At 35.6% G+C, this 14,476-nt stretch overlaps 1 protein-coding gene across 13 annotated transcripts in view; it reads left to right on the forward strand.

Annotated features, from left to right (window-relative positions):
• HELZ (helicase with zinc finger) overlaps positions 1-14,476 on the forward strand; it is a 131,840-nt gene that overhangs the window by 23,396 nt on the left and 93,968 nt on the right. For 12 of the 13 annotated variants that reach the window (XM_059670034.1, XM_059670042.1, XM_059670043.1 and 9 more), the window contains 7 exons: positions 635-759; positions 2,747-2,803; positions 6,387-6,438; positions 7,998-8,073; positions 10,053-10,251; positions 10,705-10,812; positions 11,887-12,184. In XM_059670034.1, coding sequence (XP_059526017.1) covers positions 635-759; positions 2,747-2,803; positions 6,387-6,438; positions 7,998-8,073; positions 10,053-10,251; positions 10,705-10,812; positions 11,887-12,184 — 915 coding nt within the window. Of the gene's footprint in view, positions 1-634; positions 760-2,746; positions 2,804-6,386; positions 6,439-7,997; positions 8,074-10,052; positions 10,252-10,704; positions 10,813-11,886; positions 12,185-14,476 lie in introns of those variants that run through there. The other variant, XM_059670047.1, reaches the window with a different exon arrangement.

Consider the following 14,476-nt stretch of genomic DNA (forward strand, 5'->3'; position numbering starts at 1 on the left):
TAAATGGCTAATATTTAGGACAAGAATTTATAAATTATAAATTTATATTCTCTTAAAAATAATCTGTTTTTATTTTTGAAGTGTTGGTTCAGAGAATGTAATTTTATCCAAGCAGTGAATGATTTTACTTTATTAATGACCAAAGGGTTTAGTTTTTATGGTCATTAAAATTTTCCTTTTGAAAAATTTGGGAAAAATACTTTGGGCTATGGGGGGTGAGGGAGAAAGAAAAAGAGAGAGAGCAGAAGGGAGGAGGGAGGAAGAGAGAGAGAGAGAGAGAGAGAGAGAGAAACGTTGATGAGAAAGCGCAACTTTGATTGATCAGTTGCCTCATGTACGCCTACTACTGGGGATCAAGCCCATAACTCCTACATGTGCCCTGACCAGGAATCAAACCAGCACCTTTTTGGTATACCATATGACACTCAACCAACTGAGCCACACTGGCCAGAGTTTTATTTTCTTGTCTTTATGCATGTCTTGGACAGAACTGAAACATCACCCTTCCTCTAGTACTTGAAGTTTTTCTTTTAGTGTATAAGAAGTCACGCTTGTGATAGTATGCCAATATTAAAATCAGGGAAAATGTGTATTACATGTCATGTGATTAAGCATAGCTGTTCTTTTCTGACAGTGCTGGGAGAAGGACTGGCCAAGGGAGATGGTGCTTTTCAGGCAGTGCTTTGCTGCATGCAGCTGAAAGGAAAGCTTCAACTTGTATCCAACATTCTTGCCAAGTCACTAACAGGAGAGTCCCTGGTACGTTGATGAACTCTAATTTTTTTTCAGTGCTTTAAAAAGAAATAAATTTATTGGGGTGGCTGGTTAACAAAATTAGGTAGTTTTCAAGTGTATAATTCTATGATTTGTCATCTATATATTGCATCGTGTGTTTACCACCCAAAGTCAAATCTCCTTCGTCGCCATATATTTGACCCCCTTTACCCTTTACTACACTACTCCCTCCACACCCTTTCCCTCTGGTAACCATCATACTGTTTGGTCTATGAGTTTTTGTTTGTTTGATCATCCCATTTGTTCATTTGTTGCTTTCAGTTTTATATTCCACGTGTGAGTGAAATCATATGGTAATGAATTCTAATTTTGAGTGTCTGAAAAGAGATTCATGTATTTGACTCCTTAGGAATATTGTGGGGAAAAACAGTTAGTGTGCATTTTCTTTCTTATTTTCTCCTACCAGAAATGAGGTTCATAGGTACATTTCTCCTCAACAAACTGATATTTAACCATTGGATTCTTATAGTTTGTGATTATATATATTTAGTTTTGTGCGCATATATATATATATATATATATATATATATATATGAATTGCAGGTGCTTTTTGAAACTTTGAAAGTGTAGGATAGCTAAATAATTCAGAACTTGAAAATATTTTTGGTTCTGTTATGTTTTAAAATTCTCCTGTGGATATATGATTTTATGGGGTCCTTAAATTCGGCCACTAATTTCATAAAATGTTTACATTTATCTAAACTATATAATAATTACTTTTATATTTGAAGAAGGTATGGGTGTAAGTTGATATTCATGACTATTCTGATGGAGCTATTTAATTCTATTCAGACTTTGGGATTAATTTTTTTTTTTATGTAGCATTTAATTTTCTAGAGTTTGTTTTTGGTTGACATAATTGAAAAACTCTTTTTTGGAACTTGAGAGTTGGCAATCTGTAGGAATTGGAAGATAAGAAGATAGTATAACTCTTTTTCTCACCAGTTGGTAACTGCTGTAAAATTCTCTGATATTTTTTAGGAATCATAATGAAAAACAGTGAAAGCAAGAAAGTATATGTATACTGTGCTATATAGCATGAATCCCTTATTTTATTCCCTTATTTTGAATTGATAGAAATTATGAAAATCAGGCATAAAGTTGTGTTTTTAATGGAAATAAATATATTTGGTGACAAAAAAGAATTTAGGAGAGTACTTGGTATACTGCTGAGTGTAATGTAATGACTTATCTCAGAGAACAGTTTATTTCTAAGGAATTATTGTGTAGTATATTGTTAATTGATTTACCATTGTTTTTTGATTTCACCAAATTCACATTAAAGGTTAAATGTATTAATATAGCAAAATGTTACAGCTCTTTAGTTCTAAGTAGGTGATAATATACCTCTGTTATTAAGAATAAGGAACCTTTTAATATAAGTTTAGCATATTGCACAGTTTTACCTATTAAGTTTTTAAACTAGGAAGAAGTAATTTGCCTTTAAATCTCAAGTGAAATTTGAATTTCAGATGAGAGAATATTTTGTATATTTTCCTTTATCAGGTTTGTTAATGAGCCAACTTTAAAGTGCCATTATTATTTTATGTGAATCTGATTCATGGGTAACTGATTGAATTCACCACTTTGCAAATATAAGCTCATTAGTTTTAGGGAAAAAAGTTTTAAAAAAGTTTAGGCTTATTTTTCTTTTCATTTATCCTATCTTGCTCTTTGGTGATACCCATTGTGAATATTTTATTGAATTGATTTTAAGCTCTTATGGAAGGTGAATACAGTGTTTTAGAGTACACTATATATTTTATTCTGTTAAATTAACCTTTTTAACTTTCCTCATAGATAGTTAACTTGATTATCATGATTAATGACAGGGGATGGGAGGTGAGGAGTAGCATTGTTTTCTTTACAAAGAAACAGTTGAGGAATTAAGTCCCCATAGTCAAGAACTAATATACTAATCGGTTTTCCCCTTTTTTATTTACCTTTTCAGAATGGGATGGTAACAAAAGATTTAACAAGACTAAAAACACTTCTCACAGAAACAGAGGTAAGACTATTTCGCTGGATTTCTTTGGAAAGTTTAACTCAGTCTGGCTAGTAAGTGTTTTGTATTAAATTTTGGAAAATCATTGGGCATTGGCTAAGACAGCAAGGCTGTAAGGGTGGGGTGGTGGAACCTTCTGACCCTTTATAACCTAGCTTGTGAGTCATATGCAAATGTAGATATTAGTAAAATTTTATTTTTAATATTTATAATACTGTGACATTTAAGGTCACAAATATCACTTGACTTTTATTTTGTGACTGTACTTTTTGAAATGATTTAGTTTTGTATATAATTTATTTTTTAAAAATATATATTGATTTCAGAGAGGGAGGGAGAGGGAGAGAGAGATAGGAACATCAACGATGAGAGAGAATCATTGATCGGTTGCCTGCTGCATGCCCCCCACTGGGGACCGAGCCCACAATCCAAGCATGTGCCCTTGACCAGGAATTGAACCTGGGACCCTTCAGTCCGTTGGCCGAGGCTCTATTCCCTGAGCCAAACCGGCTAGGGCAGTTTTGTTTATAATTTCTTTTTTATGTAACCAAAGTAGTATTCTTTTAGTTAGTGAACTGAAATTATTTTTAAAAATCCATCTAGAAAAAGTTAATAAACAATGCTTCCCTTATTTATCATTGCACATGACATTTAAAAATAGCTACAATTTTTATTTAAAGACTAGTAGCCCTGCACATGAATCCATTCGCCAGTAGCTTGCTGCTGCCCTCCTGTAGCTCTCCGCTCGCTGCCACACCCCCCTGTAGCTCCCCCCCCCCTTCATTGCTTGCTGCCCTGCCCCCTCCTGTAGCTCTCTGCAGCCCACTTGTAGCTCGCTGCCCCACACTCCTGCTGATCTGGTTGTGATGTGGTCGGTTGTTAGGCTTCATGGCGTAAGGACCATTTGCATATTACATCTTTATTATATAGGATTGGGCTGAGCTGGTATTTAACTTGTAAATGCTAGTGGATGAGGATAAAGATATGCAACTGAGGGCTAGCTAATGGGAACAAAAACAATACATATTAGTAAAATTTAAAATATCAAATCAATAGTTTTGATGGTGAATTTATAGGAATTCTAGCACTATGAAATTTGACTGCTTTCCCTGAAGGCATCAATGAAGACTGAAGATCATAAGCTAATTCATATTGCCCTTCTGTCTTGGGATCCGAGCACATAAAAAAACACACACAACCAAACGCAGTACTTTGGAACCTAAAAGCAATGGTGACCAAATATTCATCAAGGCCAAGTTTCCCTCTCTCTCTTCTCTCTCTCTCTCTCTCTCTCTCTCTCTCTCTCTCTCTCTCTCTCTCTCTCTCTCTCTTTCTCTCTTTTAACCAGCTCTGAGGTTGTGTGTTTGAGACCCTCCCAGCCTGCAAGTTGTAGTGTCAGCTCAGGCTTCCTTTGCCCCTTCGCAGACCATTGCAGATGCTGATGCGGGAAACACACCATGTGTTTTTCCCTTCTAACAGTTAACGATCATAAATGTTTTAGCCTTCATTTTATGACCAAAACATTTTATGCCCATCTTTTTTGCATATTTGATAAATTTATTTTGATAAATATTTTAGAGGGGATCCTTTAAATTCATACTTGAAGGCAAGTTTTTATATTTATATGCTAGAGGCCCGATGCATGAAATTCATGCAAGAGTAGGCCTTCCTTTCCCCGGCTGCTGGCACTGGCTTCCCTCTGGCACCCGGGACCCGGGCTTCCCTTGCATTCTCCAGCAGGCACCTGGGACCCGGGCTTCCCTTGCAGTCCCGGCTTCATCCGGAAGGTCGTCCAGAAGGACATCTGGTCTAATTAGCATATTATGCTTTTATTATTTATTATTATAGATTCTGTGTAGATGGAATCATTTTTTTAAGGGCAGGTGTGGGACTATGGCATTTAGAACTTGCTCATAAAATTTGAAGAGATCTTTTAATGTATCTTTTCTTGCGAGAATAGAATCCTTCTAATGTGAGCAATTACAACTGATTTGTTAGCTTATGCATTCTTATATACAGTCCTCATTTTACAAAAAGAATGGGTTGTCTTTAAAAACTTATTAGTAAGCAGTGTTGAGAATAAGAAGGCATTTTCCAGTAGAGTTATTATAGTGATTCAGTTCCAGCCCAACCTAGAAAGTCCAATTTAATTAACAACATGTGAATTATAGTGATATTATTGTTTCAGTTATACCCAATTAGCATTTATGACATTCTTTCTGTGGTACAAGACATTCCACATTTCACCTTGGGATAACATTTCCTCCTCCTGATTCAGTTCAGCATTCACTGTGTGCCTATGCTGTTCAAGGTTCTGTGGGTTTTGAAAGCTGAGGTATTAATGAAAAACAATCTGATGGACCAGTCTAAGATGCATAAGCTACTGTACCCAGAGGGCAGCTTGTGGGTAGTAAGTGCTGAATAATGGAAGTACAGGCAGGGAAAGAAGAGGCGAACACTCTGGGGAAACCAGGGAGGCAGGAATGTGGGAACTGAGGTCAAAGCACCGAGGTAGCTAAGTGAAGACCCAGAGGTGACTTGGCGCAGGGTATGATTGGCAATCAGTTGGTTAAAGGATAGATGAGACAGGTAGTAACGAGGGCCTTACCTAGGACGTGGCAGTGGGAGTAGAGAGAATAAGAGAATTCTACACCTGGTTGGGCAGGATTTGGAAAATTCTCAGAGCAGGACAGAAGAGGAAGAGTTCAAGATGGTTTTCTTAATTTCAGTCCTCTCTTTGGGAAATTTGAGTGGATGAACTTGAAATAAGGAGCAGAGAAAGAGGATTAGATTTGCAGTAAAGTTGATGAATTTTGTTTTGGACATATTGTGTTCGAAGTGCATCCAGCCATTCATCACCATTTACTGAGTACCCAGTATGTGCCAGATCCCCTGTGAGGGGCGGGAACGTAAAGGGGAAGTTGCAGGCTTTTTGACAATGATCTGTGCATGGCTGGCAGTGATCAGCATGTAAAATGTTGTAGAATAGTTAATAGAAAGTGCTATGGGTGGCACTCAGTTGGAATTGTGGGTGTGGAGCTTAGAGTAAACTTAGAGTCAAAGGGACAGGTTGAGGATTTATCTGCACCAAGGAAGTCAAGAAAACCAGCAGGTCAGAGTGAGTGGGTCCCCTCTGTGGTCTCCATTGTGGAGAAGGGCTCGTCGCCTAGTGAGGGGGACTTAGTGGGATGTGCTCCGAGGCCCCCAAGTGGCGCTCCGCTTGATAGAGGAGAAAAGGCTAGTTGGTCATTCTCTGGGTGTTTGGAAGAGGAGAGCGAAAAGAGTAAGTGGATGGAAGGCGCTACTCTGTGGATTCCCGATTGGGGACTTAGACCTTTGTTCTTTTGCTACCAGGTAATTTTTATGTAGGAAATCTTATCAGTGTTCTTAATGAGGGCCACACAATTACTCTTTTCTGTGTTTAAATATAGTTTAACATAGAGCAAAACATGTCTGAGATATTAATGTTAAATTTTTCTAAGTATTCAGACTCAGGCTTTAAAAAATATTGAAAATGTCCAAGTTTAATTTGACATCAATTGGATATTTCTTATTATAAAAATATCTTTCATTTCAAAAATTGCAGACAGCAACTAGTAACGTCCTCTCTGGATATCACGTGGAAGATTTAGAAGAGGGTAAGTACCAAACTCTGCATAACTTCTAGTAACTATGATCTGGACATTGCTTTTTAATTGATTATTGGGAGGAAATTTATTGAGTTACAATACATGGAAGTGGAGTTGTAGGAGAGAATATAAAAATAAAAAAATTTAATTCTAAAAAATGTGTGGATGAAAGCAATTGTTTTCATTGGCCCCTTTCCTTAGAATAATGAAGTAATGGTGGTACAAGGTAGCTCTAAAGGTTATCTATTTCATTTTCTTGCCTCCACATAGTTTAAAACTCATTCTTAGCAGTCCTTAGAGGGGGGAGTCTTTCCTCCTCTCTCTCTCTCAGGCCAGTACAATTAGTACTTTTTGGAAGTTCTAATCTGTGAACTGAGTTGTTCTGCCACCACTAAAATCTCCTCTTGCCAGAGGAAGGGGAAGAGAGACCCGCCTTCACTGAGTGCTTGCTGGATACTGTGGGCGGCTGTAGTGGCTTTCGCCAAATGTGTGATGACTTCTTAGAGCCCTTCCACATTTTTTTGAGAGGTGATGAAACTGATATTTACCAAGGTCCAGCAATTTCCTCAGTCACACAGCTAGTAAGGGATGAAACCCAGCTTTAAATTCAACCTGGCTGAATATTTTTTGATGGGGCAGGGAGGCACAGTGACTCATGAGGGAGTAAGGTATAGGTAATGGCTCGGAGGTCCTTGGAAACTTGTCCTGCTCAGCCTCTGTAACTCTAGTCTTTTCTCGCTGAAGCCCTGTTTTCCCTGGTTTAGTATATTCTAAACCAGGGGTCCTCAAACTACAGCCTGTGGGCCACATGTGGCCCGCCAAAAACATTTATCCGGCCGCCGGGTGTTTTTTGCTGCCGCTGCCTGTTGCTTAGCAGCCGACTAGTTTTTTTTTTAAACTATAGCCCTCCAATGGTCTGAGGGACAGTGAACTGGCCCCCTGTTTAAAAAGTTTGAGGACCCCTGTTCTAAACAAATAAAAGCTCATTGTATTTAGAAGTAAACATGTTATTTTTTTTAGCTCCTACCTTAGAATTCGACTTTTTGAACTTTATTTCAGTTGTGAAAAAGGATTACTTTATGCAATGACATGTCAGACAGATCCTGAGGAACATGGGTAGTGACATGGAACTTCTCCCTCAGTATTCAGTACTGGAATTTGTTTTCTAAAATTTCCTCCCAGGATACATAATTTTCTCATCCCTGAAGTATTCCTAGTAGAGACACATCTCATACTTGAAAAATGATAAACATGCCAACATTCCCCCTGTTAGTTGTTTGAAAGAGACTACACTGGAAATATGCCCACCAGTTGCTAGGATAGAGTCAGGGTCATAGATTTGACTTAGCTGCTTGGTAACTGCTTCTTCAGTGATTTTTAAGTTTCATATGGTTGATTTAACTCACTTGACTGGTCAGTTACTTTTTTGGTAGAGGCAAGTATATCATGTTCTTTTTACATCATCTGGGATGATGTGTGTGGAGGGTTTATAGAATTTTTTACACATTAAAATATCAGAATTATTAGCAAGCCTCAAATGATAAGACTATATCCTGATTACTCTCTAGGATCTTGTAATGGTTGGCATTTCCGCCCACCACCTAGGGGAATCACAAGCAGCGAGGAATATACTTTGTGTAAAAGGTAACGTGAATTTTTTTTTTAAACCCATGACATGTTTTTATTCAAAGGATAGTTAATTTTCCTTCACTTTTTTAAAGAAAATACGTGAAGGAAGAAATATAATGATTGAGTAAAATGGTTTATTTTCAGTTTGAAACAGAAGCCATGATGGTCATTGTCATTAAAAAATAAAAATCAAAGCCATATTGATGAGTCTTCTGTTAATTACAAAAACAATGATATAAATGGAGATTGTTTAGAAGTCTCTTATAATACCAGTTGGATTAATATGACTGAATTTAATTGCTGGTCTCTTGCTTATGTGAAATTTATCTGTTATGGTCATTGAAATTATATACACTGAAATAGAAGATAAAATAGATGAAGAATTATTAAATTATTTTAATAACCTTTTAAAAATATACTGTCTTCATGTAATCCTTATAAAGAATTTGAGTAATTTATATTTGAAGGGCTAACCTTTCAGAACTTAATAATTATGTATTGAGTGGAAAGAATTATTAGTCACATTTAGAAAGGTGAACCCTTCAGTTCTTTTTATAAGCACTAGTAACTAGTGGGATTTTAGATATAAAACCTCATTACTCTAGATTGCTTTTGATAATGAAGAAAATTTGATATGTAATGTTGATGATTGAATAGTTAAGACATCAGATTTGATTTTATAGTAGAAATAAACTAAGTAGTGAATTTTGAAAATCCTGGTGGCATCCTGTTGTAGGAGAGTTAGATAACAATCCACTTATGCAAAGGAAATGTAAGAAAATTTATAGTCCAAATGAGAGTATCCAATCTTCAGTTTCTAGGGAAATAATTTAAAATACAGCAATAGAAAGTTGAAATATTTGGCTCACTAAGACATACTTAAGAGAAATAAATGCATGGTTTTAAAGATGTTTTATGATGCATAAGAGAACTTCATAAGTAGTACAATTTAAGTTCAAATGCTTTGTATATCATCAAGAAAAGCTTTATATATACTTGTCTTTCCAAATAAAGTGAGCCATTTGATAATTTAAATTGTGCCGTGTTTCATTTTGTATTTCTTACTATCCATATTTTACCAGTTGAAAAACTATGATATAATATCACTCTTGTCTTCATTTTGCTATTTATAGTTTAATTTTCTTATCATAAGTCAGATGCTTTATTATGCTTCGATCATTTAAAAATTAGTTGGACCCATAATTCTGCAAGATATTTAAAACTTAAAAAAATGATTGATCGACATCTTGTATTTTTATCAGTTTTTGGCTGAATTGTCAATTTAATTTTCTGAGTTATAAACACTGAGAGACTATTAGTTCTATAACCTTTAAAATGAACATTTATGAATTTAGCTATTAAAGAATTTAATCTCTTGAATTGTGTTTCTAATATAAAACTTTTAATCTTTAAAACTTCAAGCAAATTAATATAGTCCAATATTTTCAGTGAAATATTGGTAATAGAAATAGAGAAAAGAGTAAAAGTAAAAAGTAGAAGCCTTAAAATGATAAGTTACTGATATAGTAAAGTTTTTCTAGAATGAAGTTCTTTGTGGAACCTTTTCTTTAGGTCGTATCATTTTGGGGAGTAGGGCATACCTGTGTTTGACGAGCAAATCCACTTGATGTCAGTGTTGCTATAAAAAATGCTGCTCTAAGAGGAACTGATAGAGTTGTTTCATCACGAAGGAAGCTACCTTTTCGGTGGTGGTTTTTGTGGGTGGGGTGGTTATGATTATGCTCTGCTTTAGCACCCCCTTACTCTCAAGGAGAAGGTCAGTTAATATGGGGAGTTGCTGTTTTGACGAACTATTGTAAATGTTCTCTAAACCTCTCCTTCCTTCTCTGTGCAAGACATTGTGGTAAATATGGCCTTTCAGGAGACTAAGTTTTGTTTTTGTTATTGAAGAGTTGGAAGGAAAATGCTGAAAGTTTATCTTTTAAATGGTCCAACAAAGTATATGATAAAACAGTCTTTCCTATTCTACTTAGATTTTTAGAGCAAGGAATCTGTAGGTATGGTGCCCAGTGTACTTCAGCACATTCCCAGGAAGAACTAGCAGAATGGCAGAAAAGATATGCTTCACGGTTGATAAAATTGAAACAGCAAAATGAGAATAAACAGTTCTCAGGCAGTTACATGGAAACCTTGATAGAAAAGTGGATGAATTCATTATCTCCTGAGAAAGTGGTGAGGAAAATAAACTGCATTTTTTGTTTGTTTGTTTTAAATAATGATTTTGTTTGAGTCTTGACTTTATTTTGTGCTATATTTTGGTTTATTTCATTATCCTCTGTATGAAGAGCTTGATTCTGATAAAGCGTTTTTAGTAGCAAAAGTAGAGCTGTTTGCTAAAAAATAAAGAGTAAAAACTAAGCCGTTTGGAGATTTTGTAGGTATTATATTAATTTATTTTCATTCAGAGAGTTTTTATTGCCATTTTTTGTTTGTTTTCTATGTCTCTTATTTTAGCTTTATTATATTTTGTAAGAACAAAAAACTGAAAATTAATGTATAAGACACTTTGCTTTGTAAACAGTTCCATCACATCTTACTGTTGATATTTAATGTTTTTAGTATGCCTGAAGTTCGGTATGAGCTTTTAGGAATGGAAATGTAACATTAGTTGCTCTCTGTTTTCAGCTTAGTGAATGTGTTGAAGGAGTAAAGGTAGAGCATAATCCTGATCTGACGGTTACTGTCAACACCAAAAAGTCTCACCAGACATGGACTTTTGCTCTCACCTGTAAGGTATGAATTTTTTTTTTTTTTTGATAAGGTATGAATTTTGTGCTACTCAAATAATGTGAATTTTTTCCAATTTTCTTAAAACCTTTAAATCTCTGTGTTAAAAGAGCATTGAAAATGTTTTAATCTAAGTACATTTTAATGTAGGTTCTATGTTACTCTAACGTGTATTTCTGTATTTTGATCGTTAAAGGTACAATTTTTGTTTCAGATTTTGAGATAAAATCTTTCTAGATGTTTGATGCTTGCTCATTTATTTATTGATTTGGTAAAGAGGTCTTCGATTTGTTGTCTTCCAAACTTGGAACATGGAATGGGGTTCATGGCTTATAATTAACTATTTAAAAATCAAGTTGTTTAATCTGGCAGTTCTAAGATCTTAAAATAATGGCAACTTATTTTTACATTTGATTTGATGAAATCACAAATTCTATAATAATGGGGTTTTAAAATGAGACATTTCACAGTACATCCCATCTTGAAGTAAAATATTCAGACTTTAAGAATGAAGCAAAGTAAAAATTTCTGTAAATATATGCAGTGGAAAAGTTTGTGTACTTTTTGGTGGCATTTCTTCCACTGTACCATGTGCATCTTGGGATGAAAACTCTGGGAACATTTAGCTTCAGCCTTGAACCCAATCCAGTACTTTCAGGGGTAACTGCCCGCCTGTGAAGACTTCCTACTTGAGGATAGGTAAAACTTTTTTAGGCCAAGGGCATGGAAAGTTGGAGGTCGATGGTCATACAGTGATAGCCTTTGCCACAGTGAAAGGTGAACATATCACAGAAAAGAGCAGGGGAGCTAGTGATGTAGCATAAATATATCATTTTTAAAAAATTTCAGCTTTGTTGAAGTATAATTGACATAAATATTATTTTTTAACAACATATTTTTTAAAGTCATTATGATTTTTTTTCTTAAATGCCTTATGAGCACAATTTGTATTTTTAAAATATTATCTTAGAAGCATGGGAAAGTAAAATTCCCTTATGGAAATATTTTCATTGAAGAGCCCAATTACAATTGGATTTTTCACCCCCTTGTACTCAATGAATTATTTTAACTTCCTTGTAGCCTGCAAGAATGCTGTATCGTGTAGCATTGCTTTATGATGCTCATCGTCCTCATTTTAGTATCATTGCAATATCTGCCGGAGATAGTACTACCCAGGTATCACAAGAAGTCCCAGAAAACTGTCAAGAATGGATAGGAGGAAAGATGGCCCAAAATGGATTAGATCATTACGTGTATAAAGTCGGGATAGCATTTAACACAGAAATATTTGGAACTTTTCGCCAAACCATAGTTTTCGACTTTGGATTGGAACCAGTACTCATGCAAAGAGTAATGATTGATGCAGCTTCTACAGAAGGTAATATTTAGACTTTTTTCCCCTGATACGATGTATTAAAAGAGATGCTCATAACAACATTGAAAGATATGTATTGGCCCCTCTATGTTCCATGAATAGGGAGGGAATAATTAGGGGGGAAAAAAAATCTCAAATTAATTCACTCATTTACTATGTAATAGGATTAGAATGGTTCACATTATGCCCTTTCTCTTTATACAGTCATCAGGCAAAGCTTGTATGAGTAGATGATCAGGTCTGTCTTGGTCTCCCAACTTCATTTTTAAAGTAGGATGACTTTAGCACAATAAAAGCTTTTTTTTTTTTAAAAAAATATATTTCTTTATTGATTTCAGAGAGGAAGGGAGAGGGGAGAGAGAGAAACATCAATGATGAGAGAGAATCACTGATCAGCTGCTTCCTGCATGCCCCCACTGGGGATTGAGCCCGCAGCCCAGGCATGTGCCCTTGGCTGGAATCGAACCTGGGACCCTTCAGTCCGCAGGCCGATGCTCTATGCACTGAGCCAAGCCAGCCAGGGCTCAATAAAAGCTTTTAATATTGCTTTGGATAGAGTATAATTTTAATGGTAATCGTGAGTACACTTACAGTGTCTATTTCATGTTTGACTGACTGTCCAATTTGATGATGTTAGTGCATTATCTCTGAATGAAAAGTCCTAAATATAAGCTTTCATAGGTTGGTTTTGTACATTCACTAGTGTAAAGGAGACCCAGGTGCCTTTGCACCCATGTGCCCTTAGGAAGAAGTCCGTGACTTCAACATGTAAGCACCTGTAGAAGACGATGAATTTCCGTCATTACCATATTGCTGCATACACCTAAATATTATGCCAGAATCCAAAAGAAAAGGTCACATTAGCCTACATTTCTTTGGCGCTTGGTTGGATATATAGGTGCTTTATTTTATTTACTAAATACTAAGTATTAACAAACACTTCATGTAGCAGAACTGTATGAAACTTGCTTTGGTATTGACTAACTCACCATATTGGGGAGGATGTTTTTTCCTTTGTACCCCCGTCCCTTTTATAAGAACTAAAATTTGTTTTTTTCATGAGCAAATGCTAGGATTTAACTTTTTGGACATAGCAAACAGGTGGAATTGGTTCTGTCTCCTTTACTTGAGCTGCTGGTAAGGTTAAAGCAACATTTGTGTCCAAATTGAACAATTAGGCATTACTCCCTTGTATGTATGCTAATATTATTCCCCAGACTCATTCCACTTTGATTTCCCATTTACTTTGATTTATTTTACTTGTGTTTATTCTGTTGTATTTTGTTTTTGTCATCTTAGTAATCTTTGAAATCAAAATGTTATTTCCCATAGTCAAATAACTGTGATCATTGACAAAATGAAAATATTTGGTTTATATTTACTAATATAAATTCTTTTTCTGTAAAGGGCCAGATAATATGTAAGTGAATGGCGTGACTATATTACAATAAAACTATTTTCAGTAACAGCAGCAGGATGGATTTGTCTTGCACTCTGTGGTTTGCCTATGCCTGTACTAGTAAGTTGCTTTTAGAGACTAGAACTTGAGATAACTAGGGAGCACCCTTTTTCAATCATAAGGAGATTTAAATCAACATGCATCCCTTCCTCAAATAGAATTCTGAAAAGATGTCTTGGCTTACATGTTGGTTGTATTTTAAAAGTTTGCTTTTAGATTGGTGGATTGTAACGCATGACTCATTTCTCATAGAAATAGTTTGTGTTGTCAAGAATCTGTACTAGCTAATAAAAGCTTGTTTAATAATATAAAGTGTTAAATGTCTGAAGAGGATTTCAGGCACCCTCATGGACTTGAGAGATTAAGGTTACTTTGGCTACTTGTTCTCAGATATGTTCTACTTTTCTAGTTGGAGAAAGAGCAGTGGAATAGACTTCACAGTCAAATAAAATTGGATTTGAATCCTGATTTTCTATTTATTACCTGTGTGACCCTGGGCAGAGTACTTAACAATACTATAGCCTACCTTTTTAAAAATAATACTATAAAGTGACCTCTTTGCAGTTTGATATCTTTGCCTATTGCTTTTAATGAGTACTTAAAAATATGTTTTTATTGATTTCAGAGAGAGGAAGAGAGAGGAAAGAGGGGTAGAAACATCAATGATGAGAGAGACTCATTGATCAGCTACTTCCTGCACTTCCCCTGCTGGGGATTGAGCCCACAATCTGGGCTTTGAACTGTGACCTCCTGGTTCATGGGTAGACACTCAGACACTGAGCCACACCAGCCAGGCTGCCTATTTTCTTTTAAACAAGATTTACTTCTACATAGTT

This window comes from Myotis daubentonii, chromosome 16 (genome assembly GCF_963259705.1).
Source record: "Myotis daubentonii chromosome 16, mMyoDau2.1, whole genome shotgun sequence".
Classification (NCBI taxonomy): Eukaryota; Metazoa; Chordata; class Mammalia; order Chiroptera; family Vespertilionidae; genus Myotis; species Myotis daubentonii.